Raw genomic sequence first — 24,585 nt, 5'->3', positions numbered from 1 at the left:
CGCGTTGCTGTTGCATCACGTTCCATCACTTTTGAGTGCTTAATATGGCCGCCATCGCGCCATTAAGCATATCGATGCGGCCTTTGCGCCACTATAAATTTCGATTAACGGATGGCTTCGCCGATGCATAATAACAAACGACTCGCTATTCACGCGAGAGGTAACTTAGTGATATTGACAACGGGGATTTACATCCACCATGATTAATTTATTGGTTCATGTAAAGTGGATCTTCGATTTCTAGCACTGTGGGTTTTCTCTATTTAGGATTATGACAAAATTTAATTTGTCATAATCCCAAAAGACAAAGAATAAAAAAACTTGACATAAAAGATGACATTTTGAAAAACTGGAAGAAAAATATTCTTTTTTTTTTTATAAAAAATTTGGAAACTTTTAACTTTTTTTGAGAATAAACAGTGAAAAATCGAGATATTCAGAATTTTGAAAAGTTAAAAGTAGTATTTCAAATATACGCAAGAGTTCATATTTTTTAAACGTATAAATTCTAATGATTTTGAAAATTTTTAAACATTGACAGTTAAACATTAATATTAATATAAATTCTCGAGTTTTCTATTTGCGCAATTTTATCAAATTTAAATTTTATGAAACTTTTTATTCTTGTATTTTTGTAAAACAAATTTCGAGGAGAAGGTTAAGTCTTCTTTTATTAAATCCTCAGATTTTCACCTTCTTCGCATAAAGTATATATATACATCTTCTATAATATATAGATATATATTTTAGTATATTTTTTAAGAGTGGATTAAAACTGTTTAATGTTTAATTATATACACAGAAAAAAAAGAAACGTCAAATCAACACTAATATACTTGTATATTACGAAAGAATATCTACATATATTATAATCTTGAAATGAGATTATATTGCGTTAAACGAAGAAAACTTGCTTGAATGAAGCCATTTATATAGTTAAACGAAGTTTTATATAGTTTAATCAAGAAAAAAAGTTGAAATAAAAAGTTGAAATTCTTATAAGATGTAAGAAGATTATATATTCTTGCGTATATACACATGTTCGTAACATGTATATCAGTGTTGATGTTCAGAATGTAGCATAAATTCTTGTAAATGAGATGGCATACAGAGCTTTCGTTGGTAAAAAGGTTACTAAGTTGAATCAATAAGATCGCGAGTTGCATTACCGACTTCCCTTAAACTCACTATCGATATAACGGCGCTATTAATCAGTAAATAGATCGTAACCATAACCATAGCGCTGATGCTCATCTATACGTGACGCAACGTGACGCTCTCAGCGACAGCTTCTCTACGCGTGAACGTGACTCGTGTGTCTTCGTTTCTTCACTTTCGTTCGGCAGCTCGATTAGTGAGCACGTAATAATTCTCAGCATCATATATCTCGAATATTCTGAAAGTGAAGGAAGGAAGGGGAAGGAAGGAAGTGCGTATCGTATCCATCCGAGCTTCTCAGCTCTGGCATCCACCTTTATTCGAGACTCTCAGTCTCTGATTCGGTTTCCCGAATCGATGAATAATACGAACAATCCGTTCGTTTGTCTAAGGAAATACGAAGGCTGCGTTCGGGAAGCGCGCTATTAGCGCTATTGCATCATTCTATCTTTATCGCTCATCAGGTGTAAAACAAGGATAAAATAAGCAAATAGCACTAATAGCGTCTTCCCGAACGCACCCGAAGATCGATAAAATGAATCAGCCATTGAGATTTCTTGTGGCCGCCATTAATGTTCCTTCGAAACGCTTGTCTTTCGAACACTCGAAGGTAAGAAACATTAGCCAGTGTGGCTGTTATTAAATATTGAAGGAATACTGTAATCAATTTCTTGATTACAGTAAATTCAGAGACGTACGTCTCGCCGAGGCACTTCGGTACGAGATTTAGTATTCTCTGTATGCGCATAACTCGAAAAAGGACGTAGTGATCCTTTAACCGGAATAAATATCCAGCAAGGACGTAGTGATTAGTGTTGCTTAAACATCGATAGTTAGCACTTCCGATAATATCGATAGTATCTAAATAAAACTATCGATGCTATCGATAATATCGGTATTTTAGTCCAAAATAAAAAAGTAAACAGTAATTGCGCATGTACTATTATTACGTTTATTAATATACAAAACTATTGTTTTTATTAACATAAAGAACAATTAATTATAGAAAAACATAATTTATTTGTTATCAAACAAAGGAAAGTTTTGTTTTAAGAATAGTAATGTATTTAAGTTCTTGTCCTTTAGCCTATTCCTCTTATTGGTCATAATATCGCCTGCTTTAGAGAAAATGCGTTCGACGGAACCGAAGTTGCCGGAATGCATAAATATTTGTCGGCCATTTCTCGAAGCATACTATTAGATGTACTCCAATAATCTAAGGAACATGCTTTCCTTTCAATTACAGGTTTCTCAATATACTGACGAATGTCAATGATGGCATCACTCATTGGAGTTGCAATTGCAATCGGTCGCTGGCTATTTGGCAAAAAAAGTAAATCTTCTGCTGAAGAATTTCCTTCGGGACAAGCTTGCGGTGCTGACGGCATCACGTTAACAGAGCTGCTAGAGGCGCCAGAGCTGGTGGTTGCTTGAGCTTGATGAGTAGAGGCAATAAAAGATGTATACTCTCTTTGCAAAAGTTGAATCGCGTTGTCAGCTTCTTCAGAAGTTCTAAAACCATTTTTTTTAAATTTTGGATCCAAAACTGTCGCAAGTATGACTGTCGACCTTGCATTATACGATTTAAGCCTCTTATTTACCGAGTTTTTTAATGTATTTAGAACGTCTAGTGCTTCAAAAGTTTTTAATTTGTTTTCAAAACTTATTAATTTTGCTGAAATACCTCTTGAAAGAGGTATTATTAAAGAGGAAGTTACGTAGTTCTCTCCTAAAATTGTCGTTGTTACTACTTCAAAAGGCTCCAAAAGCTGCAATATTTCGTCAATTGCTTCGAAATCTTCGGCTATAAGTGGCGTTGGAGCCCGTGCACACTCGTTTATGGCGATTGCCAGCTCAGGACGTACCTCAGAAATTCTTCTTAGCATATAATAAGAACTGTTCCAACGAGTTTCCACTTCTTGCAATAGTTTTAACTCCGGTTTGTTATTTCTTCGCTGAATAGTACGCAATGTATCGCTTGCCAACGTACTGCTACGAAAGAACTTTACAATGGCCTTACATTTAGACAAAATTCCGGCAAACGAATCTATTTTGAAACAGTCTTGCACTGTCAAGTTGAGACTATGAGCGTAACAAGGCAAATGTCGGATTTTTAAGATATCGGCACATTTTATCATAGATGCAGCATTATCTGTAACCATAGCTACAGTTTTATGACGAATATTATATTCCAACAATATTTCATCAATAGCCTGAAACAAGACAATAAAAAAATGAACATGTAAATAAAACCCTGATCAGTATCAGTAATAAAAGTAAAGCAAATAAATAAATAACATAAATCAAGTTTAAGTTACTTGTGCCATAGACTCAGCCGTATGATGTCCTTCAATTTTGGTTACTTTTAGTAGTGGTGATTTCAATTTTGCATTTTGGATAAAGTGGCAGGTCACTGCTAAAATACCCTCGTTCGAAGAACTTGTCCACATGTCCGTTGTTATAGCAAAATGCTTGCATTGTGAAATTACCATTGTCAACTTGTTTTTTATTTCATTGTAGTACGTTGGTACATTAGTATTTTTGAGCGTGTGTCTGCTGGGCAATTCATACCTGTTGTCTAGAGCATTAATAAATTTCTTGAAACCTTTATGTTCAGAAGTTCTAAAAGGCAACATGTCTGTAGCGATCATCTCGACGTATAATTTATCAAATTGTGTTTTTTTTTGGAATTTTTATCGTACACTTTATCCCTGTTTATATAATTTTTAATAGACTGTCTAGATTTTTTTATCGGAAATTCTTCTTGTATATCGTCATCAGATGATTCGTTCTCAACTCTAATAATCAATTTTTCGGGATGTTTTCGCTTTAAATGATCGTTTAGGTTAGTTGTATTTTCAGAGTTGCAATATTCTTGCATGCATATTTGACATTTCACAAATTTACTACTTGCACCATCCTCAGTCTCTACTGGTTTGAAAAACTTCCACACTAATGATTTTTTACGGCCCATTATTAAATAAAATATCGAGACCAAAGTTAGCCAGCTTCGACAACAAGTACGCACGATGCAACAATACGTAATAAAAAGTAACAATAAAACAAATGAAATTTTTAAACAAAAACCAATCTACAATCCGTGGGGAATTCCCCGCTGGGTCTACAATAGGCAGCAGTGATGGAAGTGTCTTGTAGCGTTTTTTCTTGGCTGCACTATTGCCCACTAGTGCAACACTAGTGCAACATTAGTGCAACGCTATTGGGTAGTGCAGGGCAGTGCAGGGCGATAGTGCAGCCAAGAAAAAACGCTATTGGAGAAAATCCCGCAATTTTCCATCACTGCTGCCTATTGTAGACCCGGCGGGGAATTCCCCACGGATTGTAGATTGGTATTTGTTTAAAAATTTCATTTTATTGTTACTTTTTATTACGTATTGTTGCATCGTGCGTACTTGTTGTCGAAGCTGGCTAACTTTGGTCTCGATATTTTATTTAATAATGGGCCGTAAAAAATCATTAGTGTGGAAGTTTTTCAAACCAGTAGAGACTGAGGATGGTGCAAGTAGTAAATTTGTGAAATGGTTGCCGATGACAAGGTCCACATAGTGCGCTCCGTAGTTTTCGGTGTCTACGTGTATTAATACCTTGAATTCGATGTTCACGTGTCCCAGGTTGCCGATGACGAGATCCAGATAGTGCGTTTCATAGTTTTCGGTGTCTAGGTGTAATCGTACGTTGAATTCGATGTCTAGGTGTCCCAGGTTGCCGATGACAAGGTCCACATAGTGCGCTCCGTAGTTTTCGGTGTCCACGTGTATTAATGCCTTGGATTCGATGTCCACGTGTCCCAGGTTGCCGATGACGAGGTCCAGATATCGCGCTCCGTGGTTTTCGGTGTCTACGTGTATTAATACCTTGAAATTGATGTCTAGGTGTCCCAGGTTGCTGATGACGAGGTCCACATAGTGCGTTTCATAGTTTTTGGTGTCTAGGTGTATTAATAACTTTAAATCTGAATGGGTGCGTTCAGCCGATACTCCGCTAGCCTAGCAATCGTGAGCAGTCGCTCGTTTTTGCTCGTTTCCTCTCTTTTTAATCCAGTAGGTACCACTAACCTGAACGATCATTTAAAGCGAAAACATCCCGAAAAATTGATTATTAGAGTTGAGAACGAATCATCTGATGAAGATATACAAGAAGAGTTCCGATAAAAAAATCTAGACAGTCTATTAAAAATTATATAAACAGGGATAAAGATCGATTTAGAAAGCTGGGAATCGATTAAAGGGAGGCTACCGAATTCGCATATCTGGGAATGTTGTGGTGCTACCAGGGATCATAAGAAAGGAAGGGCAAAAGGAGGTTTTATTTTAGGTAAAAGAAAGGGATGGGGGAAAGAAGGAACAGAATTGGTAAAGATGGAAGAGGAAGGTTTAGTTTGGTCAGAAATAATTGAGGAAGGAGGTATAATAAACATCATATCAGTATATAACAGGGAGGGTTGGAATAGGAAGGAAGAGATTCTAGATAGTTGGATTGAGAAGCTGGATAGGGAGCACGTGTTTATAGGAGGAGATTTTAATATCAGAATAGGAGAATTAGGCGGTGGGGAGGAAGAAGAAGGGGTGTGGGAAAGGAAAAGTAAAGATAGAGTAATAGGTAATGGAGGTAGGAATTTAGTAGAATGGATACTAAATAAGGGATGGTATTTGCTTAACGGTTCAACAAAAGGAGATTGGGAGGGCGAATATACATTTACAGGCGCAAGGGGTAGCTCCGTCATAGATTATATGATTGCGTGCGAAGAAATACATGATAGAATGAGAGAATTTAGGGTGGATGCGAGAGTGGACTCGGATCACATGCCTTTAGTAGCGTTGTTAGATGAAAGAGATTGGGAGTTAGGTGAGAACCAGGAAGACCATGAAGAAGGAAGAAAGGAGGTTAGGAATGAAGAATCAAGATGGAAAATATGCTGGGATAAGAAGGCTATTGAAAATTATAAGAAGAAAACTGAAGGGGATATCTGGGAGGATACGTATCAAGTTCTATCTATTGAAGAGAAATGGAACAAACTCAAGGAGATAATTCACGAGGCTATGATAAGGAAGGAAATAAAAATTAAAAACAGGAAGATTGGCTTTAAAGATTGGTGGGACAGAAACTGCACTAGGAAGAAAAGAGAAGTGAAGAGGATGTACATGAGTTGGAGAAAAGGAAAGGTAGGAAGAAGAAGATATATGGAAGAAAGGAATAGTATGAAAGCACTATTTGAACAGAAAAGGAAGGAGAAGAGAATCAAAGAGGAGGAGGATTTGAAGAACTTAAGGCACGGGACAGACATCTGGAAATATATTAATAGGAAGAGGAAGAAAAAAGTTTGGAAGGAAAATAAAATCGGCGGTGTGGAATGGATGAAATATTTTAAAGAGCTTCTCGGGAGTACAGAAGAGATGGCGGAAGACAAGGAAGAAGAAAATATTATAGGAACTGTAGAAGAAAGACCCGTTACAGGCTCATCGCTAGGAATGGAAGAAATAGCTGAGGCGGTAGGAAGATTGAAGAAAAACAAGGCTGTGAGTATAGATGGAATATCGCTTGAGGCTTGGTTGTATGGAGGCAGTACGGTTAGGAAAGGTCTAGTAGAAGTTCTGAATAAAGTTTGGAAAGAAGGAATTCTACCGAAAGATTGGAGAACCTCCATTATAGTCCCGCTGCATAAGAGGGGCGATGAGAACAAGGTTGGAAACTACAGAGGTATTTCGCTTCTGTGCTCAGCGTACAAGATATATGCGGAAATTATCAGAGGAAGGCTGGAAGAATCAGTTGAGAGGAAGGGTCTGCTACCAGAGAGTAAGGCAGGATTTAGACGAGGTAGGTCAACGATGGACAACATATTTGTGCTGGATCATTTAACACAGAGAGTAGATAAGAATGGAAAGAAAGGTAAAGTGTATGCTCTTTTCGCTGACCTAAAGGCAGCCTTTGACAATGTGGAGAGAGGGCAGCTTTGGAGGATACTCAGGAAGATGGGCATAGAAGAGAAACTGATAGGAAAGTTAGAAAGCGTCTATGCGATTACGAAAGTAGCGATCAAATCAAAGGAAGGTCTAACAAAGGAATTCTACATAACTAAAGGAGTTAGGCAGGGCTGTGTGCTGAGTCCAATGTTATTTAACTTATATATTGCGGAGATTAGGAAAGTTTTAGAAGAAAGGAACATAGGTGGTATTCAGCTGAGGGATGTAAGAGTATGGTCATTGGAATACGCCGATGATATAGTATTCCTGGCTAAGAATAGGGAGGCGATGTTGGATATAATGGATACAGTTAGGAAATTTTTTAGGGAAAGAAAAATGATTTTATGTACAGATAAAACCAAGATGGTGGTTTTCAATAGGAAAGGTAGGGAAAAGGTAGAAAAATGGAAATGGGGAATTAAAGGAAAAGAAATCGAAGAGGTTAAGACATTTAAATACCTAGGATTTGTCTTTAACAGAAGCGGTAAGCTAGCAGAACATATTAAGGAATTATGTAGAAAAGGTAGGATTGCGGCAAATAGAACCTGGGGTCTAGGAGAAAGGATATGTAGGAATGACTTTATTAGAAGAGGAATATTATTCAGATATTTAGTTAGGAGCGTAATGTCATACGGTGTTGAGATATGGGGTTGGGAAGAAAAGAAAAATTTAGAAAAAATAATGATGGATTACGCTAGATGGGTTTTCAAGTTAAAGTTTTGTACTCCGAGATATTTGATATCCAGAGAATTAGGAATGAGTAAACTTAGGATAGGTTGGGGAATTAGGGCTTTGAAATTTGAGGATAAGGTTAGAGAAGCAGATGATGTAAGATGGATTAAAAAGTGTTGGTTGGAGAAGGAAAGCAACGATTGGAATGATAGATATGGAAAAGAGAGGGAGAAATATTTTAATAGGAATGGTTGGAGCGTGGTAGCAGTAGAAGCCTTAAGAAGGGAGGGGAGAAATTTAGTCAAAGAAATGAGGAACAGGGATACGGATGTACAGAGGCAGTTAGAGGAAAGTAAGATCTTAGAATCAAGATATAATAAGAAATACAGGGAACTAAACAAGGATTTGGAAGGTCCCAGCTACTTAAGGATGGATAATATAGACAAGGAGGATCTAGGGGACAGTATCAGAGCACTATTGAACTTAAGATGCGGTAATTTAGAATTAAGTAATAGATATTGGTTAGAAGAAGAGAAGTGTATGTGTATTTTTTGCAATGAAGGGAAGGATAGTATGAAACACTACGTTGAGGAGTGTACTATGACAAAGGAATGGTTTTGTTACGTCCGGACGATCGTTCGGACGTCGGGGTGGGTTAATCAGTGAGAAAGAGTGAATTGAAACCTTCGCGATATTGTGTGAGTGCCTCACATGAACGAGGAGAGACGGTAAGTCTACTATATATATATATATATATATACATTTCTTCTTTAATTTTTGACTGGGTTGGTACTGACTTCTCTAAGTATCAGGCGGATTTTTTGCGTTAACGTCTCGATTTTCGTTATTTTAGGTAACTGTGGGTCTTGGACTATGGCACTCGATTGCTCCCAATTTGCAACGACCGGTGATTCTACGCGAGGATCAGTTTTTACTGTCGGTGGCGGAACGGTGTTTAGCACGCGCGGATCGAAATCGCCGCCGGAATAATAGGCTCGTTGTAGCCTTTTCAGTTGATGAGCACGTCCCAATCGTCTGGATCGCGCCATTGATGAAAAAATGTACTTACCTTGGTAACTTGCTGACCTCCGAGTACGTTATATAAGTATATAGTGACTGGTTCAACTTCCTTTCTCCATCAATCGCATGCAAGCGTGTGTGTGTGCGTGTGTTCTTGCGAGTACGCGTGTGTGTAAGGACCCTTACGGTAACGTGCAGGCAGTCGTAATTAATATATATATATATATTTTTGCTGATTTAGATTAATATATGTTATAGGAACAAAGAAGGAACAGAGGAATTTAGAGAACGCCCTGAGAGAGGCGCGCATCCGTTTAAGGAGCTGTCACGAACGCCCTGAGAGAGGCGCGCATTGACGGAAGGATCGGTTGAGAACGCCCTGAGGGAGGCGCGCATCAACGGGTATCCGGTAGAAATCAGTGTAAGATAAAAGAAGGATAAATCTTTATGTCTGGTAGAATGAGTATTTATTAATGCTGATGGCGTTTCGTTTATTACAGAGTATCCGGCAGCACGACGCGTGAGTAAGGCACCACGATCTGTACACTCTCGCGGCTATGTCCCTCGAGCTCGCAAGGCTCTCGCGGCTAAGTCCCTTCGGACGACAATGCTCTCGCGACTAAGTCCCTTCTCGACTCGCGGTGCTCTCGAAATCGAAAATGAAATTGAGAGAATCTGAGGGAATCTACTTGGCCCGTCTCGCAGGGCCCGTATTTATACTACCCGGTCGGTGGCGTCCGGGGTAAAGGGAATATTGTAATCACGCGAGTACGTGAATTTATCACGTGAAACTCTCTGTACACCGTGTTATTGATCGAGAGCGTCGCGCGTCGGTCCAGACTACGAATCGATTGATCGATGACGAATTTGTCTAATTATGCGAATATTATTTCCACGTTCCTTTATATTGTTGCGGTTATATTTTACACTGTTGCTTTAAATAATCTGTAATAAATTTTAAGAACAATATTGATAATACTTAACACTATTATTAACAGGCGATTTACTTAAACCTACGAATTATAATAATATCAATACTGTCATGAGTCGTAAATTATATATACATTTATTCATGTGTAACATTGAACGGTGACAATATTAATATTATTATTCGTGCATCTACTAATTCCTATTTCTACGCAAAATACAGCATCTATACGTGTAACCTACTCTAAGCGTAATTTTACAGCAGTATCAGTGTTGCAAGCAATATGTATGTCGTGTCGTTTACATGCGGCCTTGAGATTTTTCGCGGTTCGTTACAGTTTATTGTATTAGGAAAAGATAGTAAGGAAAGGTTAGAAAAACTTTGGAACGATAAGCTGGATTTCACCAAAGCGAAAATATTGTTGAATATGGTTAGGGAAAGAAATGCAAAAGAAAAAGAAAATAGATATAGGAGACTAACAGACTGTGCGAATGGCTGTGAACTTAGGTAACAGTGCAATAAGATATAATAATGTATGTAATGTTGAGTTAAGGCGAATGTAAACTACTATATATTTATAATAGGTTATTAGGTTATTAGGCATTAGATATCAGGCGAGTATGTACCCGTGGAATGGATGCAGGTATGAATGAATAAGGAATTGATTGTAAACCAAGTCCACTTTCTGGCTGTTGCTAAAGTTAATAAATATATATATAAACAGGGATAAAGTGTACGATAAAAATTCCAAAACAAAAAAACAACTTGATAAATTATACGTCGAGATGATCGCTACTGACATGTTGCCTTTTAGAACTTCTGAACATAAAGGTTTCAAGAAATTTATTAATGCTCTAGACAACAGGTATGAATTGCCCAGCAGACACACGCTCAAAAATACTAATGTACCAACGTACTACAATGAAATAAAAAACAAGTTGACAATGGTAATTTCATAGTGCAAGCATTTTGCTATAACAACGGACATGTGGACAAGTTCTTCGAACGAGAGTATTTTAGCAGTGATCTGCCACTTTATTCAAAATGCAAAATTGAAATCACCACTACTAAAAGTAACCAAAATTGAAGGACATCATACGGCTGAGTCTATGGCATAAGTAACTTAAACTTGATTTATGTTATTTATTTATTTGCTTTACTCATTACTGATACTGATGAGGGTTTTATTTACATGTTTATTTTTTCACGACAGTGGCCTAGTTTACACCAATTTTTTTATACGTGTATCAAATAGTATATTTGAGCTGATCAGCCCATAATCAAACTAATTTACTAGTTATTTATTATTTAATACGCGTATCAAGTGATTGCTGTAAACTAGGCCATTGACAGGAGCCGTTTGCGCATGCGTGAAATCATTTCCAGTGTCGGATCTGAGTACAAAATACTCTATGCCCAGATCAGACACTAGAGTTTACTAGACTGGTGTGAATCCGACGGAATAATTATTTATAATCGGGAATGATTATTAAGACAATTGTCAGAGCAGATTATTCATCATTAAGTGAATTCGATAATATATTGTTTGCGTCTACGTTTAATTCTTCGAACAGTTTTGTGGTATATAAATTATTGATTCGAGTCTAATATTATTTTTAATTGCTTCTTCTTTTTCACATTTGTTGCGTTTACTTTTCAGTATAAACAGTGTTAACTTTAACTTTAACTCTTAATTCTGAGTGATTATTATTTTCAATTGTAATAACCAAAAGCGTAATAGAGATTCTTCTGGATCTTAAGTAACTTGCAAGGAATTTCCTTTATTTTTTGTGTATGCTCTGTTTATATTCTTTTTTAGTAATTGGATATATCTGTATATAATGTGTATGAATTCAACGATGAATTGATCCGTTTGATTGTCTGAAATGCCCTTTCGGCAAGACTATTCCTACTTTCTATTTACATTTCTATTTACCTTTATCATCTTAGTCAGGAATTCAATTGTAAAGTTTGCTTACAAGCATCTCAGTGCTTAATATTAAAGAACGGAATAGGATTCTTATCGTCATTGAATTCAAAGATTCTTATTTTAAGTATTGTTCTCAATTACTGAATTATCTATTTATGAAATTGTCATATTTACTTAAATGTTTTTGATTATTTGCTCGAATAAGTATCGAATGTGTTCTATATTATAAATGAAACTCTGTCTGCTGCAATATAGCGCATATATATATTTCGTGTTCTGCCATTCGCATATTTATATCTATTAATTGTCATTACAACCGAATTAAACATTTGAAATTCGTACACACTTTGTCGATGTTCTGTTCCTTCATCTACTAAATAATAAAGGTTTTGTTTTCTCTAATCGTACAGTTGATTTGACACCGTTTTTCTGTGTATAAAAAAATGAAACGAAAATTGCTGCGTTCTGGCTTGTTAAAAAAGAAATACGTCGTATCATCATCAAAAGGATACTTTTTCGAAGTATTATTTTCAAAATCTTCGAGGAGACTTCCAGTCACTCAGTCAGATTAATCACTGACACGGAGAAAAGCGACGATCGCGACGTCAGTAGTGCGACGGCGCGGCGTCGATATCGAATCATTAATAATCCCTTTTCTTACGGCATCCTTCGGCAATCTTGCCCGCACAAAAGAACGAGCCTGGTCTATAATGAACTTTTTTTCACGGCACGACATAATTTATAGGTCTTGTTCCCTCCAATTTCACGTAACTCGTGGTAGAATTTAATCCTTCGACTTTCTATTTACACGGATTTTTCCAGGAAATTGATATCGATCTAATTTAATTTTATTTTCTTTCGTGTAAAACCGACGGATTTAATAACCGTAATTCATGTTTCGAGATTTTAATCACGTACGTAACTTGCGATTGCAACTTCTTGATGCCGAGAACAGATAATACGTTTGCGTGCCGAGAAACCAAAAGAGTTTTTATTTTTAATTTGTTTCCAATAAATCGTGTACAAACGTGCGCAATTTATTGGAACACAATTCGCAGTAATAAACTTGAATGTGAGAAATCAGAGGAAGGATTTAATCGCATTTGTCATATAATATCGCGTTATTATAATGATATTTGATTGTCAAAATATATTGATTGATACTCTCTAAAAGTCGAAGAGTGAAATGTCACTCAAAACGAGTGAAATACAAGTGTAATGAAATGTGAAAATTGAACCTGTGCATTTCGAGTGAAAAAGAGTACAATTGCGCTCTGTAAGTTGGAGTGAAATTGCACTCCATTTAAGGGAAAGAGCACTTTTTTCGAGTGCTGTAGGCTGTAGATCAGTGTCCGTAGGAGTGAATTATGTCACTTTATAATTTTGAGTGAAAATTTCACTTTGTTAGAGTCATTTATCAGTCGATCTTTAGTGAATCGTGATCATTCACTATAGCTTTTAGAGTGAGATTGTATCACTTCGGTAGAGCAGTCGCTTTAAAAATTTAAGTGAAAAATTCACTCCTACATTATGAGTGCCCGCATTTACTCAAATTAGAGTGACAACTTCTTTTGCAGTGACAATTGCAATCAAATCACTCTAACATGTTAGTGGTGAAATCATATAAGATTTAGAGAGTAAGAGCGTTAAATTAAACTGATTTCTAGACAGGTATTTTGTATGCAACCGATCCAAAATGGACTCAACACTGCTCCGATACTTAAAAAGAAAACGTTGACAGACTGCAATCATCGTAGAAGCTGGTCGCGTTTATCGCGTACAGGTTGTTCTCGTCCCGGTATTGTGATGCAACAACCACGAACAACAAATACGGCGTAATACGACGTAATCCCGCGTACGCGGAAACGCGTACGGCGGTGCATTATTGCGACAGTAAACGGAGAAACGAGCGGGAAGGGATTAACGATCGGTTGCACACACATACATTACATACTTGCGTCGCGAGCCTGGATGACATATAGCTCGCATCGGCGCGGCGTGAGGCGTGAGCTGTAAGTAGTGTAAGTCGGTCAGATAAGTAGCGGAATAGTAAATGGGGGTTGCATGTCATTTGTCGATGGGGGTGGGACCCGTCGCCGCGGCATTATTCACGCAAATCTCTCTCTCTCCCACTCTTTCTCCCCCTCGATAAATACTAGTTGAAGTGGGTGTATATAATCTCGGTTTCGATGCCATAGACATGGAATTGAGCCCCGTGATTACACCGCGCTATATTTGCCCTCTCAACCACGTGAACGTGATTTTAGCGTATTGTGACATGATATCCCCGAATCTTTCGGGCTTCTGAGGACTATGATGGATGGAATTGTCATTGCTGGGTATACGTGCACGGAACCGCAACGATATTCTATGATATGAAGTGCAACACGTAAAAACTACACTTCTCAGATTGTCGCGTGAACTTCGGCCCATAAGAATTAAGAGCGACGATCACGAACGTTGAGAATTCTGTTCAGTAATTTTTCTCTCCGCTCATAGAAAGAGAATTCTGTCGGAAGACAAGATTGCAGCATCCTTGCTGAATATTGACGAAAGGAGAATGCAAAAGATATTTTAAAGTTGTTTATTTTAAAATCAATGTACATGGTATACAAACTTTCAAGAAAATAAATAAGAAAATTGAAATTAGAATCTGATATGCGGCAGAATATCTTTCAAATCACCGAATTTTGTTCACATAACAAGAAATAGATCTTAAATTTATTGCGCGAGATTATTTGTGGTGGATGGTAGGACCATCGGTGTAACTGTCGTATTTTCCCACATTTACATAATCGTTAATTAAATTCATCGCGATTTTACGTCGCGATTATGCGATAAACACACCGAATTAATTTCAAGTATCAACGTATAAATATAAGACTCGATTATGAATCGATTGTTCTCGCGAATCGGGATGCGACAATCTTTGGAAAGGCGTTAATAGGGATAATGAGCGCTCTCTCTCTCTCTCTCTCTCTCTCTCTCTCTCTCTCTCTCTCTCTTTCTCGGCAGGTTATCGAGGATTCGTCGAGAAGCGCAAGTTTCCGTTATTGGTTGCGGAATCCGGGACTTGAGAAGGAGATTGTAGGCGTTCAGTATCCGAGGCGATAAGCTACTCTGCGAACTATCCGTTACAGCAGCGCAGGAGAGCATCCTTGAATTTTCCCCTTTTTTCTGTTTATCAGAATGTCGGAAGTTAAAGTTTGCCAGAGCGCTCGCGAGGATCTAAAACAGTTAATTAAATCCACGGTGCTTACACGTCAGAATTCGCGGGATTGGCAGTTACAAGGCGTTGGCGTAGGTGAGATAAGCAATTGTAGTATACAAATAATTATTGTAATTAACATTCTTTTAATGCTTCTTTCGCTCCCGTGTTTCTTGCATTTTCCGAAAAAGTTTCATTAAACAACCGCGAAATTGAACTCGTGATTTCTAATCGAATTGAACTCTTGCTCATTTACTTTGTTTAAGTTTCTTTCTCATTATTTTATTTAAACTTTTTTCTTATTATCATTTAAGAGTGATCTTAAGTGTATTCTCTTTTATAAAAAACGATTGATAATTGCAAGATCACATATGGTACATTTTTTGTAAAAAAAAAGGAGAAATGTCTTTTGTTTATTCCGTTTTGCGTAGAATTTTTTTTTTATATCTCACCTTCTTCGGTCGTGGCTATAAAAATGGTACTTTATATGTATAAGTAACGTAACAAAATAGATGCAATCCACAATAACCATGAAAAGACCACTAAATCGAGTTCCATTGGATAGAGGAATACTCCGCGGAAGTTCGAGTACACTGTTAAAATGGAAACTCTAGTTTATCTCGTACTATCGTGCCTCAAAGAGTTAAATCCGGGGCGAAAATTCGCACCGGATATGCAAAATAGGGAGAGGGGGAGTAAATTGGCACTATCGATCTGCCATAGCGCGAAGTACAAGTGGATAAGCCAAGATATCTCGAGTGGCAGTCTGTACACACACCGGGTGATTTGCAATAATCCGACCTATCATGTTCACGCCTCGCGCTGACAAAAGCTGTCGCGACAAAATGCGAGTCGATAGGTCCTGCGTTTCAAACTCTCTCACTTTCCCCTCTCTTCCACTTCCTGTTTTTCTCTCTCTCTCTATCTCTTTCTTTCTCTTTCTTTTTAGCGGCGATTTCTCTCAAAAGTTTGCAAACATTTCGCTTCGTATTCATTCCAAAGATCGATCACCGCATTGTTCTGTTTTCAATGCAACAGCGCGACCTGAGAAAAGTGCAAAATCTCAAGAAATTATGTTACCGAAGCAAAAATACCACTTTTCTCCTTCATTTCTTCTTAATTTATCAAATGCATCGAATTCAGATTCAGAGATTTCAAAGAATTGCAAGAAATTGCGCCTTTCGAATTGAATCTCCACAGTTTGAGAGAAAGTATTAATATACTAGCTGGTTACCCGGGCTTCGCCCCGGAGAACATATGTAATAAAACACGCAAATAGTCTCTCTCTCTCTCTCTCTTTCTCTCTCTCTTTTTTTTCTCTCTCTCTCTCTATTGTTTATTTTATATATAAATGATATAGTTAAAGTCTGTTTGGAGGGAAGTATATTTAGATTATTTGCAGATGACACGACCGCAAGTGTAACAGGAGAAAGTTGTGAGAAATTAGAAATAAAACTAAATATGGTGCTCGGTATACTTGAAGAATGGATGAATGTGAATATGTTAAAAATGAATGCAGATAAGACCAAATATATGATAGTTAGAAGTATAAGGAAAGAAATAAAAACAGACATAATAGTAAAAAGTTTGGATGGAACTATAATTGAGCGTGTCGAGATAGCGAAACATCTGGGTGTAATGATCGATAGTAAACTCCGTTGGGAGAATCACTGTGATTATATGTTAAAAAAAAATAGGGAAAAAAGTGAGTTATTTGAATAGAATAGGAAATGATATGTCGGCGTACACTAGATGTACTGTGTATAAGTCTATCATAGCGCCTCACTTTGAATATTGCGCAACGATGTTAATAGGCATGGGTGAGACGCAACTGAATCGACTGCAAGTGGCACAAAACCGTGCCATGAAAGTCATACTGCAATGCTCGCGATATACAAAGGTAGAATTGATGCTGCAAACCCTTAAGTTTATGAATGTAAGACAGAGGCTAATGTACAATGTATGTATTTATATTTTTAAGATAGTAAGAGGTATAATGCCAAAACATTTAAGTAATAGGATAAAAATAGTAGGAGATGTGAGTGGACGGCAAACGAGGCAGACTGAGAATATTAGAATTTAATATCGCAGGATGAGAAGCGCACAAAAAAGTATATTTTATGAAGGTTTGAACATGTATAAAGCCCTGCCGATAAAAATTAAGCAATGCAAAAAAATTGAACCTTTTAAACGTAGGTTAAGAGAATATATTGTACTTCATGTAGAGGAATTAATTTAACGATTATTTATGTAAAAAATATCCGAGAAGGCTAATAAAGCTCAATCAATCTCTCTCTCTCTCTCTCTCTCTCTCTCTCTCTCTCTCTAAAATGCTGTAAATTGAAAAATACTGCTTTCAATTAAACCGATTTCCAAAAAGATACCGGTTCCCAAAAAAATTGGTAACGAAAAAATATACAGTTTATAGCACTCCCCGGGAAATTTTATCCGTGTTTTATATACAATTCTTTAAAATTCGATTAATTATTTCCCGAAAAATTCGTCAAACTTTTGTTACCGGTTTCCAAAAATATCGGTAACAAAAAATTATATACTTTATAGCACTTCCCGGAAAATTCAACCCCTATTTTATGTACAATTTTTTGAGATTCGGTCATTCGGAACCGGTTTCCAAAAAGATCGGTAACAAAAAATAGTACACTTTATAGCACTCTAAATTCTACCCTTACTTCATATACAATTCTTTGAGATTCAATCAATTATTTCCCGAAAAATTGGAAACATAAAAAAAAACCGGTTTCTAGAAAGAACGGTAACAAAAACTGTACACATCATGGCGCTCTCCGTAAAATTCTACCCTTACTTCATATACAATTCTTTAAGATTCGGTCAATTAATTCCCGAAAAATTAAAAGAATTGTGTGTGTGAAGCTAGCGTCTCATTTTGCGGAAACTCACAAATTATTGAGAGTTCTGACTTTCTTTTCAATAGTTCTAGAGTTCCTGCTAGTTTAAACAAATAGTTCTGGTTTTTAAAGCCAAAAAACGCGTCAGTACAAACTGAGACGCTAGGTTTACGCAGCGTCTCACTTTGTCCTACACAAGTTCCACTATTGTATCTCATCAGATTTTGCGAGATCTATAGTTCTATAACAGTTCTATAAAGAGTTTTGCCATATAAAAGCAAAAAAATGAATTATAAGGTACTAAAAAAAATTACAATGTAACGAGTATACCGAGTTGAGACGCCAGTTGAAATCTCGGAGTTCCGGTTTATGTAAAATATTTTTCGAGTAGTTCTGAGCATATTGAAGAATATTTTTTAAAGAGTTCTGAGCGTTAGAATATTTGTGTTATATTTTAAAAAATTAATATTAACCGAAAAGTAATCATGACGGAAAACGATGAAACACTATGCGAAATCTCGGAGTTCCGGTTTATATGAAATATTTTTCGAGTAGTTCTGAACATATAGAAGCATTTTGCAAAGAGTTCCGGGCATTGGCATTGTTGTATAATTTGTAAATAAATTAATAACGCTCGAAAGTCAGGAATTTATCAAAAATAAGTGAGACGCTGGCTGTGATTCGACAGTTCTGCGAGTTTTATTATAATTTTTGTACAGTTCTGAACGTGTTCTAACGTTTTCTAAAGAGTTCTGGCGATAAACATTATTTAATCATTTTTTAAATAATTTTTATCGCCCGAAAAAGACGCATTTACGAGTATATGAGTGAGACGCTGTAGGAAATCTCAGAGTTCTGGCTTATATAAAATATTTGTCGAATAATTCTGAACATATAAAAACAATTTCTAAAGAGTTCCGGGCGTTGGCAATGTTGTAAAATTTTTAAATAAATTAATAACTCTTGAAAGTCAGGAATATCGAAAATAGGTGAGACGCTGGTCGTATTTTGACAGTTCTGCGAGTTCTATTACAATTTTCGTGTAGTTCTGAGCGTGTTCTAACGTTTTCTAAAGAGTTCTGGCGATAAACATTATTTAATCATTTTTTAAATAATTTTTATTGCCCGAGAAAGACGCATTTACGAGTATATGAGTGAGACGCTGTAAGAAATCTCAGAGTTCTGGCTTATATAAAATATTTTTTGTATAGTTCTGAACATATAAAAGCAATTTCTAAAGAGTTCCAGGCGTTGGCAAAATGTTGTAAAATTTATAAATAAATTAATAACGCTCGAAAGTCAGGAACTCTTTAGAAATTGTTTTTATATGTTTAGAACTATACAAAAAATATTTTATATAAACCAAAACTCCGATATTTCCTACAGCGTCTCACTCATATACCCGTAAATGTGTTTTTCTCGGGCAATAAAAATTATTAAAAAAATGATTAAATAATGTTTATCGCCAGAACTCTTTAAAAAACGTTAGAACACGTTCAGAACTGTACGAAAATTATAATAAAACTCGCAGAACTGTCGAAATACGGCCAGCGTCTCACCTATTTTCGATAAATTCCTGATTTTCGAGCGTTATTAATTTATTTAAAAATTTTACAACATTGCCAACGCCCGGAACTATTTAGAAATTGCTTTTATATGTTCAGAGCTATATAAAAAATATTTTATATAAGCCAGAACTCCGAGATTTCCTACAGCGTATCACCCATATACCCGTAAATGCGTCTTTCTCGGGCGACAAAAATTATTTAAAAAATGATTAAATAATGTTTATCGCCAAAACTCTTTAGAAAACGTTAGAACACGTTCAGAACTACACGAAAATTGTAATAGAACTCGCAAAACTGTCGAAATACGGCCAGCGTCTCACCTATTTTCGATAAATTCCTGACTTTCGAGCGTTATTAATTTATTTACAAATTATACAACAATGCCAATGCTTGGAACTCTTTGGAAAATGCTTCTATATGTTCAGAACTACTCGAAAAATATTTTATATATAAACCAAAACTCCGAGATTTCGCATAGTGTTTCATTGTTTTCCGTCATGATTACTTTTCGGTTAATATTAATTTTTTTAAATATAACACAAATATTTTAACGCTCAGAACTCTTTAAAAAATATTCTTCAATATGCTCAGAACTACTCGAAAAATATTTTACATAAACCGGAACTCCGAGATTTCAACTGGCGTCTCAACTCGGTATACTCGTTACATTGTAATTTTTTTTAGTACCTTATAATTAATTTTTTTGCTTTTATATGGCAGAACTTTTTATAGAACTGTTATAGAACTATAGATCTCGCAAAATCTGATGAGATACAGTAGTGGAACTTGTGTAGGACAAAGTGAGACGCTGCGTGAACCTAGCGTCTCAGTTTGTACTAACGCGTTTTTTGGCTTTAAAAGCCAGAACTATTTGTTTAAACTAGCAGGAACTCTAGAACTATTAAAAAGGAAGTCAGAACTCTCATTAATTTGTGAGTTTCCGCAAAATAAGACGCTAACTTCACACACACAAAAAATTTCTGTACCGGTTTCCAAAAAGATCGGTAACGAAAAATTATACACTTTATAGCACTTGTCGGAAAATTTTACTCCTGTTTCATATATAATTCTTTGAGATAATTCGGTCGATTATTTCCCAAAAAATTAAAAAGAAATTAAAAAAATCGGTTTCCAGAAAATCGGTAGCAATAAACTATACATTTTATGGCATTCCCCGGGAAATTCTACCCCTATTTCATGTACTCTTGATAAAAATTCGGTCCACTAACGAATGAGTAGTTTGCGGACAGACGGACGGAGGGAGACAAACAGTCGGGTTTTATATAATAGTATGATATTGAGAAAATTAAATTTAAATTACTAATTACTGTGTGCCAGATTTCTATTTTTATTATTTGAAAACTTAGGTATTTAATTCTAAAAGCACATAATAAATTTATTCAGACTTAACATGAATATTTATAAGTTTTATTGCCCTCTACATGTGTGTATTTGATATACAACGTGTATTTCGAGTTATGATTTTTAGTGCGACCAGATTTTTTTACATACTGCATTTTTTGATCAGAGAGATTTTTCGATGTGATATCCTCCACGTGGGGAGTTTATTAAAAAGATTCTGCCTGCTTGTTATTGTAGACATAATCTTTTTTTACATGACCTTTCGTTTTTTTTATTTCGACATGTTTCTAAAATGGAGAAAGCAAATTGCAATTTTTTTGCACAAACTTTTATTTTGTAAAAGGTTATTTTTATTTAATATTTAATAGAAACTTTTTTTAATCGTTTTTTTTATCCTTGTGAATATTTCTGAGGCACATTATTTTTATACATATATATATATATATATATATATATATATATATATATATATATATATATATATATAACCATGTTATGAGTCGAAATTACAATTTAACTTTTGCTTAGAAAATATTGCAATTTATAGCTTTTTTTAAATCTTAAACGTATTTTTAATAATTTTTGCTTTCAATCTTAGTTTTTTTTTAGAAAAGGATATAAGAAGGTATTATTAGGATAAGTAAAGAATGTAACTAGCATTTTATGTATTGTTTTTAAAAGTAATTATTAAAAATAACTATGGAAAAATTAATTAGTTAGTTTTCTTAATTCGCTATTTCTAGAATAGTCTATAGACAATCTATTATTATACGACGACCAACCATGCATATCGATATGTTGGAATGCAGAATTGTCACCATAGACCATCCACAAGAACCGCCCTTTAATTAAACGGTCCATTATCGATCGACTAACGAGATCCCGCTGACGTAACGTGTTTATCAGTTTTCGTAAATATCGACACAAACCAAACACGTTATAAGTATATCTCAATAACATTTTGACGTTGTCTTTTATGGAATAGTTTGCTTATTGGAGTAGTAAGGAACTGTTAAGTCAGATATTGTTTTTAGTAATCGCGACATCTGTTGTAGTCAGACATTGCGGAAGATCTCCAAGTGGTAAAGACCCAGCTTGATCAGACACGGTTCTTCGAATAATGAAAGATAATGAAAGATATAATGAAAGATCGCGACAGAGTGAGTCATTTCTTAGATGTTGTTTTTCTTTTGTATCATTATTTGAATAAATTTGTCCATAAAAGGAATATTATAAAAATTATGTTGTAACAATTTCTATGCATCTCTACAAATAATATAAACTTTTATAATAAATAAAAACAATTAACACTATATATAATTGTCGAGAATTGTAAATGTTATATTAGCTGAGCATTATGTTAATATAGTATATATTTCTGATGTAACATTACGTGTACACAATTTCGCCGAAAGAAAGTAAATACAGATTCAATGAGGAGCTTTCAATTAATTACGTATGATCGATACGTTATGTTAATTAGGTATTAATAGGTGTTCCGTGTAATTAATTATCGCGAATTATCGCTTAATATCGGCCTTTAACGCAAGTTCGCCGGCAAAAAATCGAGAATTTTAATAATCAATAATCTATTTTTTTTTTCGATTAAATATAAGGAGTTAATTAAAACGTGCGCTCCTTTTTTCCCAAGAGAAAAGCGATCGTTCGCCATTATTAATATATTAGCAGTCACGTGTAAGAACGCGCCGACATGTCTCGCGTACCTATGTTAAAGCTTCTCTTCGTGCATAATAAAGTTAAGGACATGTTTCAGTTCCATTCCGTTCGTTAGTTCAGGCGACTATGAACCTTAACGAGACGCGCGGACGTATCCTGTCGACAGGACACTTACAATTAACCGTATTTCCATGCGTGTCCTACCAACTAGGAACAGTTTAGCCAGAGTATATATTCTCTAGGATCAAATCCTGTCACTGGAAATCAATTCTCGACTCTTGTCCCTTTAAATTGTTTCCTCTCTTGTTGACAGCATGGAATTAATTAACTCGCTACATTCATCAATCTTTGACTATTAAGCTCGATGTATCATAATTTGTAAAAGAAAATTCGAAAGAATTTATTAAATTTTTTATCTATACTGAAAAATTAAATTATTTATAAAAATCTTAATACTTTGAGACTCTTAAATTATTTATTTTATCTATTTATATTTATATAACATATTTAATTACGCGTTTTAATGGTTTCAATAATGAGATCATTAAAATCTCAGGAGACTTTTAGATTCTTTTAGCCTCAGGTTTTAATCCGCAGACACTCTTGATCTTTAAAAAATGTAGAATTAAAATATTGGATATATAAATCTGAGAAAAACTGACTTTCGCGGCGTCGAGATTACAAAATCTTTTTACCCCTCCGATCTTGTGTCCCTCGGGAACGGATGATACACCTTCTCTCGAAGTTGTCGTGCTATCCATGCTTAATCTGCCGATCTTTTCTAAAGTTTCACGGCGAACAAATTATTATACCTGATGAATATTTCATTTGATATCCGACTTCGTCCTTCGTCCTTCGTCCTTCCCTTTGCGCTCATTAAAAACCGTCATCTTAAAATCTATTTCCTTGCTAATGAATCCTTGGTTTCGCAAATTTTTTCACTCTTCAAATTTTCATAATCTCATTACCTTATCGCAATTTTAAAAAATATGTGAATTACAGAATTTTTTGCTCCTTTTAATTGCTCATCTCGTTCTTTTCAATCTTTGAATCTTGGACAATTTTTGTGTTTATCCTTGAACTCTTTTTTTGTAAAAAAAAATATATTTTTTTGCTTTCTCATAAAAGAAGCTGTTTTCGTAATAAAAATTTTTGTTTTGTTTTTCTGAATGTGTTCAGAATGTTCTAAAACGTCGAAAAATTGTAATTTTAAAAAATGTCTGTATGTATGTATGTGTGTGTGTATGTGTGTATGTGCCAAATTTACCCGAAATTTCTATAACTCCAGAACTAATCAACTAAATTTTAACAAATTATATATGAAATAGGGGTAGAAAAAACTGAAGAGTTGTGACGTGACATTTGTCACGTCCTCCGCCCAGACGGCCGGTAGCTCGGCCGAGGGGAAGGTCAGGGATGGCGCCTCGACTCGAGTCGAGGAAGGGCTACTCGCGTTAACTAACCTTTTTACGCTAAGTTTCGTAAGGATGACAGGTGGTGCCGGAGCATGGGATCGCTGACCGAATGTAACGACGATAGTCGCGACGAGGGAAGAATGGGCGCTCGGAGGACGTACGGCGGAGTGGTCGACCGACGGGCGGGCTACCGGGACCTGCCGCTGGAGAAGCGCCAGGAATGTCTCGCACAGCGTAACACGGCCACGCCGCAGCATAAACACGGGTGCAGAGCGGGTGGACGACCTGCACACTACACCCGACGGCGCCCAGAGGGCCGAGCGGCGCCGCCACGGTCTGTCAGCAGGGCGGGAGAACCGCGAGGGGCCCATGCCCACGCAGCAGCCGAATCAAACGGGCCGTGGGAAAATGGCGGAAAATTGAGGCGCCGAACCGACCACTCCTCACTGTTGATTGAACCGCTAACGAGGAGCCACCCCTGGACAAGCGCCCCGACGCCGCCGAGCAGCAGCGAGCAGCCAGAATTGTAAGATCTCCACTCCGGTGCTACCAAATAATTGAGGGCTCGATCTCGTTCGCGACCCGGCGCAAATAAACGTGTATATCGATTCGATTACCGAATAAATCGGCCGGTTAGTTTACCGATTTAGAGATCGGTTAGTTTATTGCGGCTATTAGTCGAAACTGCGGGCGTGTGGCCGGCCGAGATCGTAGCCAGGAAAATAGGAAAGCCCTCTTCGAAGGCCTCGAAGCTCGTGTGATCGACAGGCCAATCGCGGTAATTGTTACGTGTATTTTG

General features: G+C 36.3%; 2 protein-coding genes and 1 long non-coding RNA gene across 11 annotated transcripts in view; 2 read left to right on the top strand and 1 right to left on the bottom strand.

Moving 5' to 3' along the window:
- 5-ht2b (5-hydroxytryptamine receptor 2B) overlaps positions 1–24,585 on the bottom strand; it is a 100,925-nt gene that overhangs the window by 67,833 nt on the left and 8,507 nt on the right. The gene's annotated exons all lie outside the window — the stretch shown is intronic.
- LOC143905525 (uncharacterized) lies at positions 1,276–4,122 on the top strand. Its single transcript, XR_013259220.1, has 3 exons — positions 1,276–1,561; positions 1,685–1,768; positions 2,405–4,122. It is a non-coding gene; the product is annotated as an uncharacterized LOC143905525 (long non-coding RNA).
- Positions 4,651–10,100, top strand: LOC143905535 (uncharacterized). Of its 2 annotated transcripts, none has more exons than XM_077420995.1 (3): positions 4,651–8,872; positions 9,090–9,252; positions 9,332–10,100. In XM_077420995.1, exon 1 carries the CDS (start codon positions 5,538–5,540, stop codon positions 8,475–8,477), a length of 2,940 nt encoding a protein of 979 aa, XP_077277121.1. In that variant the 5' UTR covers positions 4,651–5,537; the 3' UTR covers positions 8,478–8,872; positions 9,090–9,252; positions 9,332–10,100. The 2 variants fall into 2 exon arrangements, with proteins under 2 accessions (XP_077277121.1, XP_077277120.1); XM_077420994.1 differs by having other exon boundaries at positions 4,651–8,903.

Source organism: Temnothorax americanus, unplaced genomic scaffold (assembly GCF_048541705.1).
Source record: "Temnothorax americanus isolate GAGA-0224 unplaced genomic scaffold, ASM4854170v1 Scaffold63, whole genome shotgun sequence".
NCBI classification, from domain to species: domain Eukaryota; kingdom Metazoa; phylum Arthropoda; class Insecta; order Hymenoptera; family Formicidae; genus Temnothorax; species Temnothorax americanus.
Note: the sequence above shows the minus strand (reverse complement) of the source record. Positions and strands in the feature narration are given on the sequence as shown.

Bases quoted from the DNA above. Each gene is read 5' to 3' on its own strand.
- LOC143905535 (XM_077420995.1), top strand. From the start codon at position 5,538: ATGGAAGAGGAAGGTTTAGTTTGGTCAGAAATAATTGAGGAAGGAGGT.